This window comes from Gorilla gorilla, chromosome 1 (assembly GCF_029281585.2).
Source record: "Gorilla gorilla gorilla isolate KB3781 chromosome 1, NHGRI_mGorGor1-v2.1_pri, whole genome shotgun sequence".
In the NCBI taxonomy this organism is placed as follows: Eukaryota; Metazoa; Chordata; class Mammalia; order Primates; family Hominidae; genus Gorilla; species Gorilla gorilla.
The window spans coordinates 93,995,438-94,022,757 of record NC_073224.2 but is presented as its reverse complement, the minus strand read 5'-3'; the positions used below and the strand labels follow the sequence as shown (position 1 = coordinate 94,022,757).

Genomic DNA, 27,320 nt, shown 5'->3' with positions numbered 1-27,320 from the left:
CACCTTATCTAAGAAGCCTACCTTGATTTCTTTATATAAAAGAATGCCTATTCCTTTTGCATACTTTATTTTTCTTCACAGCACTTGCCATCTTCTCTCACATTATATATTTATTTGCTTTATTGGCTGTTTCCCCACATGAGAATGTAAACTCAGTGACAAAAGGCACTTTGTTTTGTTTACCACTGTATTCCCGCAAGGCCAATGAATTGCTTAACGAATTATTTAATAAATATAGGAATTAAAATAAACCATGGGTTTGGAAAGCAATAAGCAAATGGGGTTGGAGATAGGACTGGACTCTGAACACAGCGTTGGTTTCAGAAGAGAGAGAAGACGCTAGAGAACAGCTCTCTGACTAAGCTACATGCCTCTGTGGCAGCCTGGAATCTTGGGACACACAGCTTGCATCAGGCCACTCTTTTGCTTAAAGCAAAGGTTAAAATCTGGTGTATTGGGACAAACTTTGGATAGAGATACAGAATGTGATCTAAGTCAATCCCTACTACTTAATAGCTGTGGGCCTTCTGCCAGTTTCCTCATACAGGATGAGTATCCCTTATCTAAAATGCTTGGGACCAGAAGTGTTTCAGATTTCAGAATTCTTGGACTTTGGAATATAATATAATATAATATAAATTTACCCAGGTGAGCATCCCAAATCCACAAATCCAAAATCCAAAATGCTCTAATGAGCATTTCCTTTGAACGTCATGCTGGTGTTCAAAAAGTATCAGATTCTGGATTTTAGATTTTTGGAATTGAGATACTCAACCTGTATATATTTTGAGAGTAATAGTGTGTACTCTGCCTACTACATAGGGTTATTGCAAGGGTAAAGCAAAGATAAGCCATGGGACAGCACTTTGCAAACTGTTAAGAATTCTATTATCAGGGTCAAGATGGCAATCAGGGACACTATGACATGGACTAAAGTCAAAAGATCCAGGAATGCCTGCCTTGGACAGCTAGATCTTCTCCCCAGGAGGTGCCTGAGGGAGACATACACACAGGTGACAGTCACAAAGGGTAAGTGAAGTTCTACATTATTAGTAGCTGGGCTTGGGTCCTAAATGCCAATGTGAGCGTTCTGATAAACTGACCTGGGCATGTAGCCCAGGTTAAAGGCCTCCAGAAGCCTCTCTTTATTCATTAAGTCACTGATGACAAGGACTAAAACACTTAGCCCACTCAGCGACATGTAAGATCAGTGTTGAGGAGGGATTAGAGCAGGCCCCTGAGAGGGCCATTTTCTGTGTGTGATTTTCAAAAAGTACATTGATCTCATCCATTGGAAATTTTGGCCCCAGTAGCATCCTGTGTTAGTATTTCCTCATCCTTACTCTTCCCTTCAACTTCACTTCTCAGAAAGTGGAATTTGAGAATTTGTTGCTTCATCCCCAAACAGTTCAGATTTGCCCTTAAGATTCAAGCATAATGATTACCTGTGGCACACATTACCTCTACTGGAGAAATTATACTTTTGATAAGAATAGGCAAAGTAATATTACATTCATATGTTCATCTCTTGATTCAAAACTGACTTGGAAATCATAGTGGATGGTGTGTTAGGCTGTTCTTGCATTGTTATAAATACATACCCAAGACTGGTCAATTTATAAGAAAAGAGGCTTAATTGGCTCATAATTCTGCAGGCTGCACAAGCATGGCATTGGCATCTGTTTGGCTTCTGAGGAGGCCTCAGGGAGCTTATAATCATCGTGGACGGTGAAGTGGGAGCAGGCATGTCACATGGTGAAAGCAGGAACCAGAGAGAGTGGGGTGGCGGGGAACAGACTGCATACTCTTAAATGACCAGATCCCCTGTGAACTTAGAGCGAGAGCTCACTTATCACCAAGGGCATGCCCCAAGCCATTCATGACAGATCCTCCCCCATGATCCAAACACCCTACCTCCTCTCCCACCCACCAGCCCCCACCTCCAGCATTGGGGATTACTTTTCAGTGTGAGATTTGGGTGGGCACAAATATCCAAACTATATCTGATGGTGTATTAATCCATTTTCATGCTGCTGATAAAGACATACCCAAGACTGGCAAGAAAAAGAGGTTTAATTGGATTTACAGTTCCACATAGCTGGGGAGGCCTCAGAATCATGGCACGAGGCGAAAGGCACTTCTTACATGGCAGCAGCAAGAGAAAATGAAGAAGAAGCAAAAGCAGAAACCGCTGATAAACCCATCAGATCTCGTGAGACTTATTCACTGTTACAAGAATAGCACGGGAAAGACGGGCGGGCCCCCATAATTCAGTTACCTCCCCCTAGGTCCCTCCCACAACATGTGGGAACTCTGGGAGATACAATTCAAGTTGAGACTTGGTGGGGACACAGCGAAACCATATCAGATGGTGAACATAGAAGTGTTCCTGTGGGTATATGGCCATGTTTCTTGCCTAAACTTCCTGCATATGATTTTGGTTAATTGCGGTTTCTGGAAGTATCAGCTAATCCTTGGCCTAAAGCTATCTTTCCCTTTTTTAGGGTGAGATAAGACTCTAGGAGTTCTCCTTGGTATGATACAGGCAGAAGGGCCCTCTTGCCTTCAGTTCTTCATGGTTGTAGTGGATATCCTCATTCTTCAAGCCCATGATGTTCCTTAGGGAACGTAGTTCTGCTGTTTCTGTGCCAAGCCTGGGCATTATGCTCACATGAAACCTTTTTCCCTTGATTTTTGCTACTTCTCCAGGGCAATTCCTGGGATTGGGGCTTGGTACCTATTAGGACTATAAAGTTGCCTCTCTCTGACCCCTCCAAGCTGAGAGAAGTCTCGCCTTTCTCCCTGCCACCTCTACTCCACCCTGCAGTCCCTTTCTGAGGGCAGGCTTTCTAGGAAGTTCTTTGTCTTCATGTAGTTTATTTTTTCTTCCCTGTAAACATAAATGTCCCCTAGGGTGAATGAACATAAAGGCCTGGCCACAGGCTTTGAAAATGGAAGTGATAATACACAAAAATCTTCAAAATTATCTTGCTCCAGAGATTATTTCAAAAACAGTTTTATTGAAGTACAATTGACATACAACAGACTGCACACATTAAAAATGCGCAAGTTGGCCAGTTTTGACTTACATATAAACCCGTGAAATCATCACCATAATCAAGATAATGACCACATCCATCACTACCAAAAGTTGCTTGTGTCCCTTTATGATTCCTCTGGCCACTCCTCCTTCCCCCAGGAAACAACTGATCTCTTTCTGTCACTATAGATTAACTTGTTTTTGTTTTCTAAAGTTACATATAAATGGAAGCATACAGTATGTGCTTTTTTGGTCTGACTTTTTTTACTAAGCATAATTGTTTTGAAATTTATCCATGTTGTTGTAGCATGCATCAATAGTTCATTTTATTGCTGAATAGCAAGGCATGATCTAGGGTGGGACAAGTGAAGTGCCTAGGGTTAAAATGCAGTCAGTTCCTTATGATGATAATCATAATGATGATGACTGTAAAAACATTTAATGAGACCTGCTCTCTTAACAAGTTTGTAAGTGTAATATACAGTATCGTTAAGTATAGGCACAGTGTTGTACAGTGGATCTCTAGAACGTATTAATCTTGTATAACCGAACTTTATATCCCTCGAATAGGAATTCCCCATTTCCCTTTCCTCCCAATTCCTTGCAACCATCATTCTACTTTGTTTCTATGATTTAGGCTATTTTTGATATGTTACGTATGTGGAATCATGCAATATTTACCCTTCTATGGCTGGGTTATTTCACTTAGAATTATGTCTACCGGGTTCAACCATGTAGTCACAAATGTTAGGATATCTTTCTTTCTTCTTTTTCGTTCTTTTAATTATTATTTTTTATTATCATTATACTTTAAGTTCTGGGATACATGTGCGTAACGTGCAGGTTTATTGTGTAGGTATACACGTGCCATGGTGGTTTGCTGCACCCATCAAACCATCATCTACATTAGGTATTTCTCCTAATACTATCCCTCCCCTAGCCCCTCACCCAATTTCTTTCTTTTTTAAAGCTGAATAAGATTCCATTGTAGGTGTATCCCACATTTTCTATATCTACTTATCTGCTGATAGTCATTTGTGTTGTTTCCACGTCTTGGCTTTTGTGAATGGTGCTGCAATGAACATGGAAGGGCAGATATCTCTTCAAGATGCTGATTTAGATCCTCTTGGGTATATACCAGAAGTGGGACTGCTGGAGCATATGGTAGTCCTATTTTTAATTTTTTGAGGAGGCTCCATACTGACTGCATCATTTTACACTCCCACTAACAGTTTATAAGGGTTCCAATTTCTCTACATGCTTGCCAACATTTGTTATCTTTTGATTTTGTTGATGATAGTCATCCTGACATGTATAAGGTGATATCTCATTATGGTTTTAATTTGCATTTCCCTAATGATTAGTGATGTTGAACACCTTTTCATGTAACTTGGCCATTTGTATGTCTTCTTTGAAGAAATGTCTATTCAACTTCTTTGACCACTTTAAAATCATATTTTTTGTTTCCTATCAAGTTGTATGAGTTCCCTATATATCTTGGATATTAACCTTCAAATATATAATTTGCAAATATTTTCTCTCATTCCAAAGGTCTTTTCACTTTGTTCATTGTTTCTTTTGCTGTGCAGAAGTTTTTGTTGTTGTTGTTCAATTGTAGTTCTGCCTGTTTTTGCTTTTGTTGCTTATGTGTTTGGTATCACATACACACATCATATCCAAGAAATCATTGCTTAGACCAGTGTTGTTAAGTTTTTTTCATGTATCTTCTTCCAGGAGTTTTATACTTTTAGATATCATGTTTAAATCTTTAATCCATTTTGAGTTGATTTTTGGGTACAATGTATGATAATAGTTTAATTTTATTATCTTGCATGTGGATATCCAGTTTTCCCAACACCATTTATTGATGAGATTTTTTTTTTGCCCATTGTTTATTTTTGACACTCTTGTTGAAGATCAGTTGACCTGTGTGGGTGACTTCCAGGCTCTCTATTCTGTTCTATTGGTCTATATGTCTGTTTTTTTTAGGTACCATACTGTTTTAAGTAACTTTCTAAAATATTTTGAAATTAGGACATGTGATACTTCTGACTGATTTCTTCTTTTTCAAGATTGCTTTGGATATTTTGAAACTTTTTGTGATTCCATATAAAGTTTAGGTTTTAAAATTATTTCAAAATAATTTCTGTAACAAATGTCACTGAGATTTTGAAATGCAATCAGTTGTGAATCCGTTTCAATTGTTCTTTTTTTTCTTACAATGGTTTCTATTTTTCTGCTTTGTCAAATGCCTGATAATTTTTTATAGTATGGGACATACTTACACCTTAAAACTTTTTGTTAGATGGCTGAATAGGAACAGCTCCAGTCTACAGCTCCCAGCGTGAGCAACGCAGAAGATAGGTGATTTCTGCATTTCCAACTGAGGTACTGGGTTCATCTCACTGGGACTTGTTGGAAAGTGGGTGCAGCCCATGGAGTGTGAGCCGAAGCAGGGTGGGGCATCGCCTCACCCGGAAAGTGCAAGTGGTTGGGGAATTCCCTTTCCTAGCCAAGGGAAGCTGTGACAGACAGTACCTGGAAAATCGGGACACTCCCAGCCTAATACTGTGCTTTTCCAATGGTCTTAGCAAACGGCACACCAGGAGATTATATCCCGCGCATGGCTTGGAGGGTCCCACGCCCGGCTTGGAGGGTCCCACGCCCACGGAACCTTGCTCACTGCTAGCACACCAGTCCGAGATCGAACTACAAGGCAGCAGTGAGGCTGGGGGAGGGGCATCTGCCATTGCTGAGGCTTGAGTAGGTAAACAAAGCAGCCAGGAAGGTCAAACTGGGTGGTGCCCATCACAGCTCAACCTGGCCTGCCTGCCTCTGTAGACGCCACCTCTGTGGGCAGGGCATAGCTGAACAAAAGGCAGCAGAAACTTCTGCAGACTTAAACGTCCCTGTCTGACAGCTTTGAAGAGAGTGGTGGTTCTCCCAGCATGGAGTTTGAGATCTGAGAATGGACAGCCTGCCTCCTCAAGTGGGTCCCTGACCCCCAAGTAGCCTAACTGGGAGACATCTCCCAGTAGGGGCCTACAGACACCTCATACAGCCGGGTGCCCCTCTGAGATGAAGCTTCCAGAGGAAGAATCAGGCAGCAACATTTGCTGTTTTGCAATATTTGCTGTTCTGCAGCCTGTATTGGTGATACCCAGGCAAACAGGGTGTGGAGTGGACCTCCAGCAAACTCCAACAGACCTGCAGCTGAGGGTCCTGACTGTTAGAAGGAAAACTAACAAAGAGAAAGGAATAGCATCAACATCAACCAAAAGGACATCCACACCAAAGCCCCATCGGTAGGTCACCATCATCAAAGACTAAAGGTAGATAAAACCACAAAGATGGGGAGAAACCAGAGCAGAAAAGCTGAAAATTCTAAAAATCAGAGCACCTCTTCTCCTCCAAAGGAACACAGCTCCTCAACAGCAATAGAACAAAGATGGACGGAGAATGACTTTGACAAGACGACAGAAGTAGACTTAAAAATATCAGTAATAACAAACTTCTCCAAGGAAGTTTGGAGGATGTTCGAACCCATCGCAAAGAAGCTAAAAACCTTGAAAAAAGATTAGACGAATGGCTAACTAGAATAAACGGTGTAGAGAAGACCTTAAATGACCCGGTGGAGCTGAAAACCATGGCACGAGAACTATGTGATGCATGCATAAGCTTCAGTAGCCAATTTGATCAAGTGGAAGATCAAGTGAATGAAATGAAGCGAGAAGAGAAGTTTAGAGAAAAAAGAGTAAAAAAAAATGAACAAAGCCTCCAAGAAATATGAGACTATGTGAAAAGATCAAATCTACATCTGATTGATGTACCTGAAAGTGACGGGGAGAATGGAACCAAGTTGGAAAACACTCTTCAGGGTATTATCCAGGAGAACTTCCCCAACCCAGCAAGGCAGGCCAACATTCAAATTCAAGAAATACAGAGAATGCCACAAAGATATTCCTTGAGAAGAGCAACCCCAAGACACATAATTGTCAGATTCACCGAGGTTGAAATAAAGGAAAAAATGTTAAGGGTAGCCAGAGAGAAAGGTCAGGTTACCCACAAAGGGAAGCCCATCAGCCTAATAGCGGATCTCTCAGCAGAAACTTTACAAGCTAGAAGAGAGTAAAGGCCAATATTCAACATTCTTAAAGAAAAGAATTTTTAACCCAGAATTTCATATCCAGCCAAACTAAGCTTCATAAGTGAAGGAGAAATAAAATACTTTACAGACAAGCAAATGTTGAGAGATTTTGTCACCACCAGGCCTGCCCTACAAGAGCTCCTGAAGGAAGCACTAAACATGGAAAGGAACAACCAGTATCAGCCACTGCAAAAACATGCCAAATTGTAAACGCCATCGATGCTAGGAAGAAACTGCATCAACTAATGAGCAAAATAACCAGCTAACATCATAATGACAGGATCAAATTCACACGTAACAATATTAACCTTAAATGTAAATGGGCTAAATGTTCCAATTAAAAGACACAGACTGGCAAATTGGATAAAGAGTCAAGACCCATCAGTGTGCTGTATTCAGGAGACCCATCTCATGTGCAGAGACACACATAGGCTCAAAATAATGGGATGGAGGAAGATCCACCAAGCAAATGGAAAACAAAAAAAGGCAGGGTTGCAATTCTAGTCTCTGATAAAACAGACTTTAAACCAGCAAGGATCAAAAGAGACAAAGGAGGCCATTACATAATGGTAAAGGGATCAATTCAACAAGAAGAGCTAACTATCCTAAATATATATGCACCCAATACAGGAGCACCCAAATTCATAAAGCAAGTCCTTAAAGACCTAGAAACAAAGAGACTTAGACTCCCACACAATCATAACGGGAGATTTTAACACCCCACTGTCAACATTAGACAGATCAACAAGACAGAAAGTTAACAAGGATATCCAGGACTTGAACTCAGCTCTGCACCAAGTGGACCTAATAGACATCTACAGAACTGTCCACCACGAATCAGCAGCATATACATTCTTCTCAGCACCACATCATACTTATTCCAAAATTGACCACATAGTTGGAAGTAAAGCACTCCTCAGCAAATGTAAAAGAACAGAAACTATAACAAACTCAGACCACAGTGCAATCAAATTAGAACTCAGGATTAAGAAACTCACTCAAAACTGCTCAACTACATGGAAACTGAACAACCTGCTCCTGAATGACTACTGGGTACATAACGAATTGAGGGCAGAAATAAAGATGTTCTTTGAAACCAATGAGAACAAAGACACAACATACCAGAATCTCTGAGACACATTTAAAGCAGTGTGTAGAGGGAAATTTATAGCACTAAATGCCCACAAGAGAAAGCAGAAAAGATCTAAAATTGACACTCTAACATCACAATTAAAAGAACTAGAGAAGCAAGAGCAAACACATTCAAAAGCTAGCAGAAGGCAAGAAATAACTAAGATCAGAGCAGAACTGAAGGAGACAGAGACACAAAAAACCCTTCAAAAAATCAATGAATCCAGGAGCTGGTTTTTTGAAAAGATCAACAAAATTGATAGACTGCTAGCAAGACTAATAAAGAAGAAAGGAGAGAAGAATCAAATAGACACAATAAAAAGTGATAAAGGAGTTATCACCACTGATCCCACAGAATTACAAACTATCATCAGAGAATACTATAAACACCTCTATGCAAATAAACTAGAAAATCTAGAAGAAATGGATAAATTCCTGGACATATACACCCTCCCAAGACTAAACCAGGAAGAAGTCAAATCCCTGAATAGACCAATAACAGGCTCTGAAATTGAGGCAATAATTAATAGCCTACCAACCAAAAAAAGTCCAGGACCAGATGGATGCACAGCTGAATTCTACCAGAGGTACAAGGAGGAACTGGTACCATTCCTTCTGAAACTATTCCAATCAATAGAAATACAGGGAATCCTCCCTAACTCATTTTATAAGGCCAGCATCATCCTGAAACCAAAGACTGGCAGACACAACAAAAAAAAGATAATTTTAGACCAATATCCCTGATGAACATTGATGCAAAAATCCTCAATAAAATACTGGCAAACCGAATCCAGCAGACAACAAAAAGCTTATCCACCACAATCAAGTTGGCTTCATCCCTGGGATGCAAGGCTGGTTCAACATATGCAAATCAATAAACCTAATCCGTCATATAAACAGAACCAAAGACAAAAACCACATGATTATCTCAATAGATGCAGAAAAGGCCTTCAACAAAATTCAACAGCCCTTCATGCTAAAAACTCTCAATAAATTAGGTATTGATGGTAAGAGCTATTTATGACAAACCCACAGCCAATATCATACTGAATGGGCAAAAACTGGAAGCATTCCCTTTGAAAACTGGCACAAGACAGGGATGCCCTCTCTCACCACTCCTATTCAACATAGTGTTGGACGTTCTGGCCAGGGCAATCAGGCAGGAGAAAGAAAGAAAGGGTATTCAGTTAGGAAAAAAGGAAGTCAAATTGTCCCTGTTTGCAGATGACATGATTGTATATTTAGAAAACCCCATCATCTCAGCCCCAAATCTCCTTAAGCTGATAAGCAACTTCAGCAAAGTCTCAGGATACAAAATCAATGTGCAAAAATCACAAGCCTTCCTATACACCAATAAGAGACAAACAGAGAGCCAAATCATGAGTGAACTCCCATTCACAATTGCTTCAAAGAGAATAAAATACCTAGGAATCCAACTTACAAGGGATGTAAAGGACCTCTTCAAGGAGAACTACAAACCACTGCTCAACAAAGTAAAAGAGGACACAAACAAATGGAAGAACATTCCATGCTCATGGGTAGGAAGAATCAATATCGTGGAAATGGCCATACTGGCCAAGGTAATTTATAGATTCAATGCCATCCCCATCAAGCTACCAATGACTTTCTTCACAGAATTGGAAAAAACTACTTTCAAGTTCATATGGAACCAAAAAAGGGCCCACATTGCCAAGACAATCCTAAGCCAAAAGAACAAAGCTGGAGGCATCACACTACTTGACTTCAAACTATACTACAAGGCTACAGTAACCAAAACAGCATGGTACTGGTACCAAAACAGAGATATAGACCAATGGAACAGAACAGAGCCCTCAGAAATAATACCACACATCTACAACCATCTGATCTTTGACAAACCTGACAAAAACAAGAAATGGGGAAAGGATTCCCTATTTAATAAATGGTGCTGGGAAAACTGGCTAGCCATATGTAGAAAGCTGAAATTCGATCCCTTCCTTACACCTTATACAAAAATTAATTCAAGATGGATCAAAGACTTAAATGTTAGACCCAAAACCATAAAAACCATAGAAGAAAACCTAGGCAATACCATTCAGGACATAGGCATGGGCAAGGACTTCATGACTAAAACACCAAAAACAATGGCAACAAAATTCAAAATTGACAAATGGGATCTAATTAAAATAAAGAGCTTCTGCACAGCAAAAGAAACTACCATCACAGTGAACAGGCAACCTACAGAATAGGAGAAAATTTTTGCAATGTACCCATCTGACAAAGGGCTATTATCCAGAGTCTACAAAGAACTTAAACATTTATAAGAAAAAAAAAATCAAACAACCCCATCAAAAAGCGGGCAAAGAATATGAACAGACACTTCTCAAAAGAAGACATTTATGCAGCCAACAGATACATGAAAAAATGCTCATCACCACTGGTCATCAGAGAAATGCAAATCAAAACCACAATGAGATACCATCTCACACCAGTCAGAATGGCAATCATTAAAAAGTCAGGAAACAACAGGTGCTGGAGAGGATGTGGAGAAATAGGAATGCTTTTACGCTGTTGGTGGGAGTGTAAACTAGTTAAACCATTGTGGAAGACAGTGTGGCGATTCCTCAAAGATCTAGAACTAGAAATACCATTTGACCCAGCAATCCCATTACTGGGTATATACCCAAAGGATTATAAATCATGCTACTATAAAGACACATGCACATGTATGTTTATTGTGGCACTATTCACAATAGCAAAGACTTGGAATCAACACAAATGTCCATCAATGATAGACTGGATTAAGAAAATGTGGCACATATACACCATGGAGTACTATGCAGCCATAAAAAAGGATGAGTTCTTGTCCTATGTAGGGACATGGATAAAGATAGAAACCATCATTTGAGCAAACTATCGCAAGGACCGAAGGCCAAGCACCGCATGTTCTCACTCATGAGTGGGAATTGAACAGTGAGAACACCTGGACACAGGGCGGAGAACATCACACACTGGGGCCTGTCGTGGGGTGAGGGGACGGGGGAGGAATGGCATTAAGAGAAATACCTATTGTAAATGACGAGTTAATGGGTGCAGCACACCAACATAGCACATGTATATATGTGACAAACCTGCACATTGTGCACATGTACCCTACAACTTAAAGTATAATAAAAAAAAAAAGAGAAAAGAAAAAAAACTTTTGTTGCTTATCTGAAATTTAAATTTAACTAGGTATACTGTATTTTATCTGGCAACCCGGTGTCCTGAGACTCTAGCTTCCTTTACTTCTCTGGACTCCCATTTTTGTCTCCTCAACTCAGGAAATTCTCCAGGCTCTGCCTGAGTTCCCACTCATTGTGTTGTATCCTGGACACACTCTCATGCCAGTAAGCTGATGCCACTGTAGGGGGCAACTTTTTTGTTTCCTGACTCTCAGATTGTTGTCCTTCGTTGTCAGATGCTCGTTATCTTAAAACATAATTTTTCATATATTTTGTCCTTTTTGGTTGTTTCACACTGGAGAGCAAATCTGGTCTCTGTTACTCAGTCTTTGGTTGAAAGTGGAAGTCTGTATCCAGAAGTTATTGTTTATAGCCAGGAGCCAGAACATGGTTCTAACCAGGGCCAAAAATGTGTGTTCGATCCCTTCGTAGGTGAGTGTGTAGTTTCTTTATAGTTTTCATGCAATTAACTACTTAAAAAAATAATTCTTTGGGTCATAAAGGCACCTGATGATTATGAGGGTTCCTCACTACTGTTAGGAAATTGATTAGAAGTAAACATCTTCTAATAAGAGAATGGGATGGGCCACTGGGATTATTACCAAGTACAAAGCATAAATTGGCACATTGCATTGTATTACATTGATTGTCAGAATTTGAACCAAAATATAGATTGGCTGGGGGTCAAATCTCGGAGGCCCAAATTGTATTTGGAGTCAGGGCCAGGAAGACAAGTCTGATAGAGTCAGGGTGATCAAACTGGGGCCATAGAGGAATTTAGGAAGATGTAAATTCTCTTATTCCTTGTTCAATATTCAGTGATATTCTTCCTAGGGGGCTCTGGAAATAAAAATAAAAGCATGTCCTCTCTTTTCTCTTTGGTTTCTCTTGGTCTAGCTATATGCCGCTATCCTCTGGGCATGTCAGGAGGCCAGATTCCAGATGAGGACATCACAGCTTCCAGTCAGTGGTCAGAGTCCACAGCTGCCAAATATGGAAGGTGAGGATGGTTACATCAAGAAAGCCCATGTTCTGGGGTTGGGCAGATTTCCTGGGCACAGATTCCTGACCCTAGGGGCTGAGGAAGGTGGTGTTATTGGCAGGAACTGTTGAGAATGAAGGACAGACAACAAGTGGGCCTGTCCTGCTCTGTATGTTTTCAGGGAGAGAATTCAGGACTTAGCCACATGTACTGGTCTGGCAGCCCCATCTCAACCACTGGGGCCCCAGGGCCACATTACCCACAGTGAATGGGTTCATTGATAGGAAGTGGATTTGCTTTCCCTGACTTTCTCATTGTGAGCTGCTGCAGGAGGCAGGCAACAGTGTCAGCTATGGGAAGGTGCAGATTATGTAGGACACTGGGAGTTAGCATCCACTCCTCTTCTCAGTGGGTCTATGAAACATCACTCACTGCAAAGCATCACTCACTGCGAAGCATCAAGACACTGAGGCCTCCAACAAGTTCTCCCCCTCTCTCAAGGATCTCTTACATAGAAGGGCCATCCTTGCCCACAGACAGAGTGTGGCAGTTTCCTGGGGTGATTGATTTCAGGGGTCTTGTACATCAATAAACTCCCTACTGCTCTACTGGTTGGACCCAATACTCTACCTGGAATCTTATTATTTTGTGAAGTATTGATTTTATTAAAATGGAATTACCCATAAGAAAAGGAATCGTGATGAACCTTTCCCCTTAATTTCTTAGTGTATGAAAGACTAGAGTGATGGTTGGTGGAATTGGAAGGGAGCAACAAATGAATGGGTAATATCTGTGAGAAAAGGGAGCAATCCAAGGGAGAGGAAAAGTGGTAGGAAGTTCTCAAAGTAAACTTTATAATAATTTCACAATTTTGCTCAGTGGTAGCTCAGCCTGAAGGTAATAAAATGAAACCAGATTATTTACTACTTCCTTGATATGCTCTTCCCCCTCATCCTCCCCATGTGTTTCTATGGCTCCTTGCTGGTCTGCAATGCCCATCCTGCTGCATTGCATAACCCACACTGGAGACCCTACTATCCCTCCTCCCTATTGCCATAACTTGATGTCCAAGCAAAGGGTGGCTAGCTTTGTTAGGCTGAGTTTGAAAGAGGGAAGGGAAATATGAAAAGACTCATGCGGGAACAGAGAGTAGGAAGAGTTTTATTTCTCTTTAGGCTTCTAAATCAGGATGGGAAGTGAAGGCTATGTGTGATCTGAAGGCCTCAGCTCACTGTCTTTCAGGGTCTCATGGTACTCCAGGGAAAGGGATCTGACCACAAATGGGTACTGTGGTGGCAGTGAAAACTGTGGCAAGAACCCAAAATGTTTATAAGGACAGCCTGCTCTCTCCCCTCAGTACAGGGCAGCTGCTTGCCTGTGAACCAGTAAACAGCTCTGTGGTTTCATGGTTGCTCCCTCTCTCCCCAACCCTCACCTCTCAAGGCTGGACTCAGAAGAAGGGGATGGAGCCTGGTGCCCTGAGATTCCAGTGGAACCTGATGACCTGAAGGAGTTTCTGCAGATTGACTTGCACACCCTCCATTTTATCACTCTGGTGGGGACCCAGGGGCGCCATGCAGGAGGTCATGGCATCGAGTTTGCCCCCAAGTACAAGATCAATTACAGTCGGGATGGCACTCGCTGGATCTCTTGGCGGAACCGTCATGGGAAACAGGTAGGAAGAAGAGACATCCAGATCCTGGATGTCCAAGACCATATTTTGACTTAGGCCAGGAGAAGAAGGGTACAGGTTTTCTGTGTGGATATGTGTGTCCACAGACCAGGCATGCCCTTGTAAATGTGTGACCCAGGGTGAGGGAGGCAGGGAAGGAATATCAAGGCTGTGGGGAAAGCAGAGTAGATGCATTCTGCTCCTCGAATTAAGAAGAGAGAGTCCATCAAAAACGTGGTGGGGTGAAGAAAGTGAGCATGATTTAATACCACCTCTTCACTCATTCTCTTCTCTCTCCTCAGGTGCTGGATGGAAATAGTAACCCCTATGACATTTTCCTAAAGGACTTGGAGCCGCCCATTGTGGCCAGATTTGTCCGGTTCATTCCAGTCACCGACCACTCCATGAATGTGTGTATGAGGGTGGAGCTTTACGGCTGTGTCTGGCTAGGTAGGTCACTAGCCCAGGAAGCCTATAGGCTTTATTAAAAACTCCAACTTCTGGGAAATGAAGGCAATCAAATCAGAAAGGGATGGGATCAGTTACTGCTGGAATGGTGATTCCCTCTTGGGAAGAATAGAGACAGAAGCATTGCTCATTAACCAGGGCTTAGGGCCCCACACTGAGTCATGCATTCAGAGTCATTACGTTGACTGCCATGGAGGGGCACTCCTCCAAAGTCTTCCCTCAGTGTCCAGATGGAGTCCTGCTGGACACGCTGTGCAAGCTTATACCCTTGAAACTCACAGAGTTCCCTGAGGTAATGGGCCTGAGCAGTAGGCACTCACTTGGCTGTGTTTCCTTTGCAGATGGCTTGGTGTCTTACAATGCTCCAGCTGGGCAACAGTTTGTACTCCCTGGAGGTTCCATCATTTATCTGAATGATTCTGTCTATGATGGAGCTGTTGGATACAGGTAAATCCTGGGAAACTTTATTAGAATGGGAAATTGGCCACTAGGAAAGAATAATATTTTATCATGTCTTGGGATCAATAATCAATCAACCTATCAGTATTTATTTAGTTCTTGTACAAGGCATTTGGAAATAATTTAGATGAAAGAATACACATGACCTTTATTTCCAGGGAACTTAAAGCCTGGTTTGGGAAGACAAGTTAATTACCCAGAAAACAATCAATTACACAAAGTAAGGGCTAAAGTTTGTGATATGGCTCTAAGTATAATAGCCATATTTTTGACCCTCCAAACAGGACATGTAGTCTGACACAAATATTGGCCTACTTATGGAAACAAAGGGCCAGAGAATTGAAGTAATAAGTATAATACTCTGGGCAAGTCAATAAGTCAGAAAGAATAGACCTTATACATATAAATGCTTTGAAATTTGTAAAAAGGGGACTAGTAAGACTTACAATAGACAAGGAAAGTTCTAGGTTAAGATGAGAATTGTAGCAGAGGAAGGTAGGTAGAAGGTAGCAGAAGAAAGGAAGCAGGGCTGAAGGCAAGACTGACCTGGCTATAGTAGAAGCTGGAGTTGAGAAGAACAGAATGGAACAATGGATAAGCCTGAAGTGGATCAAAGGAGTGCCATGGCAAAGAAGTGTGACCAGGTATAGCAGGAACTTAGGGTTGGGTACAGGATGCTCCCACCTATACCATTTCACTTCAAGCCTTTAAGCCTTGCCATTCTTCTAGCCCACACTAACACTTTTCTCTCTAAGCTTGGTCTGCATCTGCAAAGTGAGCCTGGGAGAGAATTCAGTCCATAGTGAAGACCAGACCAGATGATGGAGGTTGACAGGGCTCGAGAGAAGGAGATACTAGTGAGTCTCAGGAAGGGAGTGTGGAATTACAGCCTTCCACTGGCTTAGGTGTGGAGAATGAACTATTGCCCTCTAGCTGCCATCCCCTGGGTGAAGACCTGATTCATCCACTCTTCTACTCCTAGTCACTTCCTTTCCATCTTCTTAGTCACTGTTCTTTCCTTTTTGCTTAAACTGTCTTGGCATAATTTCGCTCAGTCACACCCCAACAGGCATGTATTCAAGGCACAGAGGAAATCAGAGATCAACCGAATTCAGTTTAATTTAATAAGCCTTTGTTAATCAACTGTTACTGTATACAAGGAATTTGGCCAGGCATGTTAGGTATTCAAAGGTAATGGAGTCATTGATCCTGCCTTTAAAGTGCTCACAATTTGGAGTAGGGGCTAAAACAGAATATAAGTTACTATGATTCGAGTATATGAGCAAGAGATAGCCTATGATTGCTCTGGGGTTCAAAGGAAAAAGTAAACTCTAGTAGGAAAGCACAAAAATGGGGATGAAAACATCTGGATTTTATATAATAAAAGTTACTTCTGTTTGCTACAAGGCTTAAGGGATTAAAATGTGTGTGAAAAGCATTTCGTAAGATAAATTGCTATGCACATATAAGTTGTTATCTGATTATCATTTTTCTGACTGAAGGACCACTAAAGATATGGTAGAATAGATGAAATCTGAACTGGGTCCCAAAGAATGGGTAGTATTTTCACAGGTGCAGAATCTTGAAATGGAATTTTAGGCAGAGGGAATAATAGCATGAGGAAAAAAGAATCATGGTTATAAAGTTTAGGGGACTGTCTGGGAGAAATCAACAGTTTATTTAACCACGGGCCATATTTACGTGGCAAAGTAGTGCAGGAGAAGCAAAACAAAGCAGATTATGCCATATTTTGAAGGAACCTGAAGTCAAAGCCAAAAGGAGCAAGAAGTGGAGGAGGAGGAAGAGGAGAAATTGCTGTTGTTGTTCTTCATAAACATTATCATTAATGTAATGAGTCACTGAAGATTTTTAAAGCTGAGGAAGGACATGATTGGAGCTGTGCTTTAGACAGATTAATCAAGCAGCATGCAAAGGTTAGATTGGAATGGAATGAGGAGGCTATGAGGAACATTTTAAAACTCTTAGTTCTGCCAAGTAAAAAGAATTAATGACCAAGGCCATAACCGTGACTGTGGGGAATGAGGAAAAGATATTCATTTAGGATGTTTGAAATCTGATTGGATGTATGGGGCAAGACAGTAGGGTAAGAAAAAGGGTCAGATGAAGTTTGACAGTCTAAGTGACTGAAACAATGGGGATGACATTTATTTATTCGACAAATATATTTTGAGTGCTTACCTTGCACCAGGCATTTTCCGTTACTATGAAGAGAAGTATAATTTATGGAAAAGGGAAACCAAGGAGAAAGACTTAGTTCAGTAGGGGATGATGATGGATTTAGTTTGGAGTGTAGGTCTATGAGATTGAGAAGACATTCAGTAGAGAAATAAGGAAGGTAGCTGGAATTATGGCTCTGAACTCCAGGGGAAAGATAAAAAAAATTACAAAAATGTAGACATCACTGGCTTTCATTTAATAATTGAAGTAATGAAATATCTGGTGGAGGTGGCTGAGTGAAGAGATCCTCTCAGCCACTGAGAGACGACATCAGAGTCTCAAGAAATAGTCATATTAGCAAAAGTTACTTTTTAAATTTAAAACAATTTCAAGAATAATATATGCTTACTCGTGATTTTAATAACTCTAAAGTATATAAATATTGAACATTTATTTTCTTATCCCTTCTTCACTTGATTTAATTTTGACCAAGGGGGAACTGAACAGGCATTCCTTTTAATTTCTGTTGCTTTTCATAAAACTTTCCTGGGATTTATTTTTCTGAGGATAATGGGAAATATATTTATTGCAAGTAAACTTATGTTCTCCTAGCTTTCTGATCTGTAGAGAGAAGAAAAAGATGGCAAAACCTTGGAAGGGAGATCCAGGCTCTGGTCACTGTGGATAAGGCCAGTCAAATTTTATAATTTACCAAACATTTTCAATGATTAAATATATTTTAAAAGGCTGGCATAATCACCCTTAGTATTTTTCTATTTTTTGCGATTCACAAATTTTACATATTATTGATCTAGCTATAAACCTCAAGGGTCACACCGATTACTGCTTGAGGGTGAGTATCCCAATCTCGTCATTTGGGAGATTTGTGTCATATCTGCCAGAGCTTGAGATGCAGAGCTTGAGGAAAGAGAAGTTCCACATGATGGTTTTTGCTCTGTCGCTCCATAAAAAGAAGGAAGGAGCCTCTTCGTGTTCTCTAAGTAGTCAAATAAGCATAAATGCAGTTATATTCCATCCAGCAGTCAGGCTTCTGGAAAACTCAGCCTTTAAAACAGAGCCTCTTACTCAGAAGTCAAAAAAGCCTGCTAAGCTAGAACACAAAACTAAATCCAATACCTGGGATTCTCATGAAATCCTTGCATCTTACTTCCTGGGTCTAGTATCCTACAAATTTAATTAAAATTGAATAGAAATTATTATTTAAATTTAGAGCTTATATTTTTCCCCCTTAGTTTAATATCAAACTGGGTTGTTGGATATGTGGAATAGAAGAGAGTGTGACTGGATTCTCTGAAATTGATTCACTGAACAATGACAATATGTAGTTAAAGGAGAGTCAGCACCAAGCTCTGGAAACATTTATATGATAATGGGGCAAGTGCTACTATGTATGGTAGCATTCATTCTGTGCATTTATCCATTTCATCATTTACTCTATGAATTAATTCATCAAATGCATTTGATAATATTAAGTCATTATGTGAAGACATATTCAGTATATAAGAATAGGCAAGGTGCAATAAATTATAGAAAGCTTTTCATATTAAATAAGATATTGTTTAAAAGTTTTACTACTAAAGGAGTAAGCATCAAATATTTTATAAAAATTACTAATATGAAATTCTTAGTTCTCCATTGATGCAAGATAAACGAGTCAATACTATAATACAAATCTGATTATTTACAATCCTTCAATTCCAAGAAAATAAGCTCATACAAAATCTGGAGTAAAGATGCCGGGCAAAAGCTCTTCCTTGAATGTGTGATTAACTCAGATTTCTCTCTCCTTTTCCTCCTCTTCTCCTGGCCTGAGCAGCATGACAGAAGGGCTAGGCCAATTGACCGATGGTGTGTCTGGCCTGGACGATTTCACCCAGACCCATGAATACCACGTGTGGCCCGGCTATGACTATGTGGGCTGGCGGAACGAGAGTGCCACCAATGGCTACATTGAGATCATGTTTGAATTTGACCGCATCAGGAATTTCACTACCATGAAGGTCAGTGGGGTCGGGTGTGGTGGAACTTCTTTAAGGAGGCACAAATCATAGTGTGGTAGAGAAAAGGCACGCTAGAAAAAAGTCTAGGCTGATGCCAGTTCAATGACATATTCTGTTACTAACTAGCTAAATGCATTTCACAAGTCACTTCATCTCTAAGGGCGTGATTCTCCATTTGTGTGTAAGGGAGTTAGAATAGGTCAGTGAGCTCTCTTTTTTTTGTTGTTTTGACACTAAAGGTGACATAGCCATTAAGCCAATAACACACTGTCCAGGGTCCACAGATTTTTAAGACCCATAAAAACGCTTTAATTTCTTTTAATATCAGGTGAAAAAAATAAATTTTTAGGGTCAAAGATTATCTTTTTACCAGCACAGTTGTGTGTGTGTGTGTATATATATACACACACAACTATATATATATATACACACAACTATATATATATACAACTATATATATACATATACAACTATATATATACAACTATATATACACAACTATATATATACAACTATATATACAACTATATATATACAACTATATATACATATACAACTATATATATACATATACAACTATATATACATATACAACTATATATATATATACATATACAACTATATATATATATATGTAGTTGGTGTTCTGCAGTCTTCTGAATTTTTCCTTCTAGGAACCTCACAGTGGCAGTGATAGTTGGTCAGGCCTTATAAAACCTGGGCTGCAACCCTGGTCACCTGTATGCACTGTCTGCCCTTGGCCACCTCACTTCATGTTGCTGGACTGCAGTTTTCTCATCTGTTAAATGAGGACTGCACCAGCATCTTCTCAGCCCTTCCTTGCCTTGAACTCTCTCGAGTCTATAATCCTCTCAGCCGCAGTTGCCGTCTACCCTGATTCGTGTGTGTATCTATACACATAGATACATACACACATATGTGAGAATATGTGTATTCTCATTTAGAAATGAGATTTCTAAAAGAAAAATGAAATTGTTTTAGATTGTACATTATTTCAGGTTTCTCACCTAGCCCTGTGAAAAGAAGACTGGCTCTGAAATGTACCTAGGAGGAAGCAGGATGGCAGTCTTCCTCTTACCTCAGTTCAGAATAGCTTGAATCAGGGTAGACAGCAACTACTGAGTTGGCTGGCACTGTGTCTCCATGCACCTTAGCAGGGCCAACCTATCACTCACATGCCTCTTTCTCTACCAGGTCCACTGCAACAACATGTTTGCTAAAGGTGTGAAGATCTTTAAGGAGGTACAGTGCTACTTCCGCTCTGAAGCCAGTGAGTGGGAACCTAATGCCATTTCCTTCCCCCTTGTCCTGGATGACGTCAACCCCAGTGCTCGGTTTGTCACGGTGCCTCTCCACCACCGAATGGCCAGTGCCATCAAGTGTCAATACCATTTTGCAGATACCTGGATGATGTTCAGTGAGATCACCTTCCAATCAGGTAGGGAGCTCAGGTCCTCTTTGGGAAGTGGGAGCAAGGTGATGAAGGAGGAATGCACATGCCCAGAACTTCTCATTAGCTGGTCTCTGAGAGGAGTGGGATTGTACAGGCAGCTTCTCATTGACGGATACGGTGAATCCTTTGTGTGACTAGTTTTAATTGTGGAGGGGATGGGATGAGAATGGAAGTGAACAAAATATGCACGTAACTCTTCTTAGAAAGAATGTTTTTAAATGAGAGTATAGTGTGTTAAAATTTTTATATAATTTAAGGTAGTTAACAAGTGCGCTGTTAAGGAAAAGCACACCTAAGCATTACTGAGATATTTAAATGAAAATTTCTAAATATACACAAAAGTAAAGAGAACAATAAACCACCCATCACTCAGCTTTACTAATCATTGATATTTTGCCATATTTGTTTCACCTATTCCTTCCTTTTGGCTGTAGCATTTTAAAGCAAATGTGAGATACTATTTGATTTCATTAGCAAATAATTGGACTGCATCTAAGAAAATAGCATCATTTTCACAGGTATAATGCCATGATAACATCTAACAACCTTTATTATTAAATAATTTCTTAATACCACCCAATATCCTGTCCATATTCAAATATGACTAACTGTCCAACAATGTCTTAATTCAGTTGACTTTATCAAATAAGGATCAAAATAAGGATCTGTTGGTGTGTTTCTTTATTCTATTTGCTCTGTGTCTCTTTTAATCTAAAAAATTCCTTCCATTTTTATTTCTTTTTAAATGGATTCTGGCTTGGCTGACGGCTTTCTGTGGTGTCATTTTACTTGAGCTTCTGTTCTCTGTCATTCCTAATGACTGGTGCTTACATCTACAGGTTAATTTGATTCCAGTTCAATATTTATTTTTGTCAAGAATTCTTTATGGATAGTGTTGTATATTTTATGCTGAACTTCATCATGAGGATGTAATGCTAGATCCTCTCACTTTTTGTGATACTAAGATTGATTTCTGGTTCCTCATGAACTTTTTCCTTAAGTTTTATCCTCCATCAATAACCACTGTCTGAATTATTTATTTCACTAGGGGTTGCTAAATGATGATTTTCTAATTCTTTTATTTTTTCTGCATTTCTTAGCTGAATTTCTTCCGAATAGAGTAACTATTCTTCATCATGCACCAGTTTACTCAGAAATCACATTGAAAGAGCAGGATACGTGACTTATTTTCCCCTTTAATTGTTAATTTTCAGAGTAATGACTCGATACCGTAGCAACCCTCAATAATGTCTAATTAATTTTGGTTTTTACCCTTTTTTTTTGGTATCATTATAAACTCATTGCTTTTTATCAATTTAATGCTTAATCGATTGCAGTTATTATTATTAGTAGTAGTAGTAGTATTAGTATTCTTAGACAGAGTCTCGCTCTGTCACCCAGGCTGGAATGCAGTGGTGTGATCTCGGCTCACTGCAATCCCCGCCTCCCGGGATCGAGTGATTCTTCTGCCTCAGCCTCCCAAGTAGCTGGAATTACAGGTGCCTGCCACTGCGCCTGGCTAGTTTTTCTATGTTTAGTAGAGATAGGGTTTTGCCATGTTGGCCAGGCTGGTCTCGAACTCCTGACCTCAAGTGATCTGCCTGCCTTGGCCTCCCAAAGTGCTGGGATGACAGGCGTGAGCCACTGTGTCCGGCCATTATTCTTTTTAATACTCAAGTTGTGCTGTCTTTGACTAGAGTTTGCATTTTTTTTTTTTTTTTGAGAAGGTATCTTGCTCTGTTGCCCAGGCTGGAGTACTATCTTGAGTCATTGCAACCTCCACCTCCCAGGTTCAAGTGATTCTCCTGCCTCAGCTTCCCAAATAGCTGGGATTACAGGTGCCTGCTACCATGCCCTGCTTTTTTTTTTTTTTTTTTGCATTTTTAGTAAAGACGGGGTTTCACCATGCTGGCCAGGCTGGTCTCGAACTCCCAACCTCAGGCGATCCAGCCACCTAGGCCTCCCGAAGTGCTGGGATTACAGGTGTGAGCCACTGCACCCGGCCTAGAGTTTGCATTTTTAAGGGGGCCCTTTGCTCTTTTGATCTGACCCTAGAAGCCTTTGATAACTTTCTTGTTTTCCGAAAGAACAAGGTATTTCAAGCTCATTTTGAACATGTACAGCACCTGACATGGAATCAACCATTTCAAGAAATCTTGATTCCTTTTAGTAGGAAATGGTATTTAGAAAACACAAACTGGGTAGTAGGGATGCTCATTACTAATAGGTTGTCATTGTTTCTTGGATTTTTCGGTGGAAGAAAGCAATGAAATATGTATATTTAAAAAGAAAGATTATGAGTTTACATTGTTACTTCCAATTCAAATTAAAGATAAGGTTTTTATTTAAATTTGATTTTATACGCTCATCTCTATTATTTATGCTAAATATCATGTTTCCTAACAATGTTAACAGCATTTTCTTCATCCTATTATTCAAAAAGCAATACCAATATTATTACTAGCAACATAACTATTGAGCATTAAGATTTCTTAGCAATTCTCTTGTCTTTGTCCTGAGAATATATCCTACTAAGAATGCGCAGTCAAAGCACTATGTTCTAAGGTCAGTTGGGTAACAGTGGGTCAGTGGGATAATTCTTTTCTGTATGTAGTTATGTCACCAATGTGATATACAGTTAGGTTCATTGTATTCCATTTGTTTCAACCTTTAGGGATTCATTTTAAACTTTAAACACTACTTTTGATTGAACAGTAACAGCAGCAAATAGTGATTTAACTTACTAGAGCCAGAAACTGTGCCAAATCTTGAAAAGTTAAAAGGTGTTTAGAACATTGTTCATACCATTAAACTTAAATGGGGAGATGAAAGATACAGAATGCTTTTTTTAAAAAAAAAAAAAAAGAAATGTCCTAAGCAATATGAACAATAAATGGTCAGAAGGAGAGAGGCACTAGCGTGGGTTTGTCATAGACAGCATCAAAGGAATGAGACTTGTACTGGGCCTGGAAGAAAAGTCCAGGTGTAAAATAACATAAAAGAGAGGAAGAGACTAATTTAAAGATAAACCACACTTTGGGAGGCCAAGGCAGGAGGATTGCTTGTATTCAAGACTTTGAGACTAGCCTAGGCAACATGGCGAAATCCTGTCTCTATAAAAAACACAAAAATTAGCTGGGTGTGGTGGCACGTGCTTGCAGTCCCAGCTACTTGGGAGGCTGAGGTGGGAGGATCACCTGAGCCCTGGAGGCAGAGCTTGCAGTGGGTCGAGACTGCACCACTGCACTCCAGCCTGGGTGACAGAGTGAGACCCTGTTTAAAAAAAAAAAAAAAAGAAAGAAAAGAAAAATAAATCAGAAGAACCCATCCTTTCAGATTTGATTTTTAAGGGAAAAAAATTTCAAGACGGTTTGCTTATTAAGATGTACTGATAAGAAAATAGAGCATATTTTTAGGAAAACAGGTTTGGTGTTTAAATGCCTTCTGTGCTAATGATTTAATCTAACAGTAAGTTGATTGATTGTTTCATCTGAATACTGAGAGTAGAAATCAAGATGCTCAAAGTCAGTGCCACTGACCCTGTAAGTGTTAACTGGGGGACAAATAGATTCCCACCCATCCTCAGGGATTCTCCTGGCATAGTAATTGGTACACTTATTATAGCTAATTATAGCTATGAACCATGGTTTTTGACTCCTAGGGTCTCTTGAGCTTTAAATCCAATGCATAATAATATTAGTTTTCACTGGAGCCTGACAGCCGAACTCAGAAAGCACATGCAGAGGCCAGATACCTCCTTATTTATATAATAATATTAAGAAGAAGAAAAATTAGGATACCTGGAAGAAATGTCTCTTAGAAAGGAAATACATATTCTAATTCTTGACCCCCTTGATTAGACAAATCAGAGGGAAAAACTCTGGCAAAGCTGCCAACATCAATCTGGCAAATACGCTTTTGTGGTTTAGTCTCAAAAGCTGTAAAATCACAGAAAAAGACACTCCAATGTCAGTAAATGTCTATAAAGATTAAGCCTTAATTCATAAATTGAAGGGCTAGGCCAATGAGGCATAGTGGAGACTCTTTTATAAACAATCTAATATCCTTGAAGGAAAAAGCATCTTAACACTATGTCTGTCCCTTGCCCATTTACCCGCTATATTGTCTCTATATTTTTGCTGAATTTGGGTCCTGCTTCTTATGCTTTATGATAATGTGTGGTACAGCCCTTTGAATCGCTGTTTCTTAAACTTTTTTGTACCATAGCATCTAGTATGTAATATGTGAAACAAAAATTTTACAAAGGAAAACTTGCTTTTACTATTTAGATAAATGGTGATTTTTTATTCAACGTATTTATGATTTTATCTTTTTAAAAGACTGATGACAACTCACTAAATTGATTTTGTAACGTGCTAGGTCACAATATGCCTTCAGAGAAAACACTAGCTATCTGTCTTCTCCTTGGCTCTGACTCACCCTTGTTTTATAACAGATGCTGCAATGTACAACAACTCTGAAGCCCTGCCCACCTCTCCTATGGCACCCACAACCTATGGTATATGTGATTCCTAATTACACAAATTAATTTGAAGGGACTTACTGGGGGATGAAGAAGGGTGGAGAGTTGCAAAGCCCTGGCTGTGTGGGAGGCTTTACACCAGTTGGCTTTGGATGAAGAGTAGCCCTGGAAAGGTAGGACTGTCTACCTCCAAGTTATGGATCCAAATATACTCTCTTCACTATGGATTCATGTGCTTCTTCAGCTGAGGCAGAGTCTGGAGTTGTCCCAATTTTTCCATGAAAGTTTGGGAATTTGGGGTCAGAAACAGGGAAAGGGACATTCCTGGGTCAGACCCATAGTGGGTATTTCTAAGGAGGGGTGGAAATCAAAGAAACAAAATGCTGATCTCTCCAATTGGAGATAAATATGCCATGTATGCATTGCTTTAGGCAGTCGTTGGTGACACTAGCCAGTGATGTGGGAAACATGTGGGATTGAATGTGTCCAAAGAGGACTTTCAGCTACCTTGGCATGTCTCAAAGAATGCAGAGAGTGAAACTGGTTCCTCACCTGTTTTTCATGAGGTGTGATTAAGGGACTACAGACTCAGGCCATAATAATACACAGACAAAATTTTCAGAAGAATAGAAAAACTCACCATTATTCTGTCTGACACATGGAGAGGGGGAGACTACTGTCTTATGGAAGAGGGAAATAGGATAGGGGAACAAAGTAATAAACAGGTTGGGCGTGGTGGCTCACACCTGTAATCCCAGCACTTTGGGAGGCAGAGGCAGGCAGATCATGAGGTCAGGAGTTCGAGACCAGCCTGGCCAACATGGAGAAACCCCATCTCTACTAAAGATACAAAAATTAGCCGGGCGTAGTGGCGCATGCCTGTAATCCCAGCTACTCAGGAGGCTGAGGCAGAATTGCTTGAACCTGGGAGGGGGAGGTTTCAGTGAGCCGAGATCATGCCATTGCACTCCATCCTGAGGGACAGAACAAGACTCTATCTCAGGAAAAAAGAAAAAGTAATAAAACAGTAGCCAGAAAAAAAAAACAGTAGCAAGAACAAGAATAAGCAGAAGTATTAAAGTGGCATCTTCCATAATTATCCTCAAGGAACAGGGTCTACCTCCATGTTTCCAGTTCAGTCCCTCATACTTTTACTTGACCTGTGAGATGATTGTATTCTCTGCCTTCTCTCCCTGGTCACAGATCCAATGCTTAAAGTTGATGACAGCAACACTCGGATCCTGATTGGCTGCTTGGTGGCCATCATCTTTATCCTCCTGGCCATCATTGTCATTATCCTCTGGAGGCAGTTCTGGCAGAAAATGCTGGAGAAGGTGAGGAGGTGCAGAATGGTCATGATACAAGAAACTGCTCCTTTCTTTCTTAAGCCACTGTTGTCCCAGGAGTAAAAGGCAAATTGCAAACATTTATTAATGGTTGGAGTTAACTGAGGCTACCAAGAAACATAGGAATGAAGCCAGAATAGAATTAGCTAAGTCTATTTTCTCATTTTTAGAGTGGAGATGTTGGAACCTTCCTAAACTTCCTCGGAAATGCAGAAAACTCTTCTTAATACATTGAGTCTCCATTCAGGCATTTTCCTTGAAGATTCTGATTCACTGGATTTTGGGTAGAGTCCAGGCATCCATATTTAAAAAAAAATTTAACAAGTGCTTCTGATGCACATTCGAGGTTAAGAATTACTCTCCTAATGCCAAGCTGAAATTTCTGATAATGCTGTTGAAGCTCCTTCTCATCTTTTTCACTTTGCTTGTCTGTTTGGTGTGTGTGTTTGTGTGTGTGTGTGTGTGTGTGTGTGTAGAAAAACATCCAGCTTCATTAATATTCAAGCCAAGTTTCTCACTATTCTATTTCTACTTTTGTGTACTTGAAGGTTGTGATTATGTATCCCTCTGAGTCCCTCTTCAGACTCTGTCTATGCCAAATGATCTGAATAACTTTTTACATTGTCTAACACTTCACAGGAAGCAGACTTTTTCCTCATGCATAATTTTATATACACCTCCTTGAGTAATAACTCATAGGCATTGTTATGTTTAAC

General features: G+C 40.1%; 1 protein-coding gene across 6 annotated transcripts in view; it reads left to right on the top strand.

Annotated features, from left to right (window-relative positions):
* DDR2 (discoidin domain receptor tyrosine kinase 2) overlaps positions 1–27,320 on the top strand; it is a 155,001-nt gene that overhangs the window by 109,184 nt on the left and 18,497 nt on the right. For all 6 annotated transcript variants that reach the window (XM_004027794.5, XM_055364697.2, XM_063693340.1 and 3 more), the window contains 8 exons: positions 12,419–12,521; positions 13,947–14,178; positions 14,478–14,625; positions 14,985–15,090; positions 19,118–19,301; positions 20,517–20,760; positions 25,232–25,294; positions 26,462–26,592. In XM_004027794.5, the coding sequence (XP_004027843.1) occupies positions 12,419–12,521; positions 13,947–14,178; positions 14,478–14,625; positions 14,985–15,090; positions 19,118–19,301; positions 20,517–20,760; positions 25,232–25,294; positions 26,462–26,592 (1,211 nt within the window). The remainder of the gene's footprint in view (positions 1–12,418; positions 12,522–13,946; positions 14,179–14,477; positions 14,626–14,984; positions 15,091–19,117; positions 19,302–20,516; positions 20,761–25,231; positions 25,295–26,461; positions 26,593–27,320) is intronic.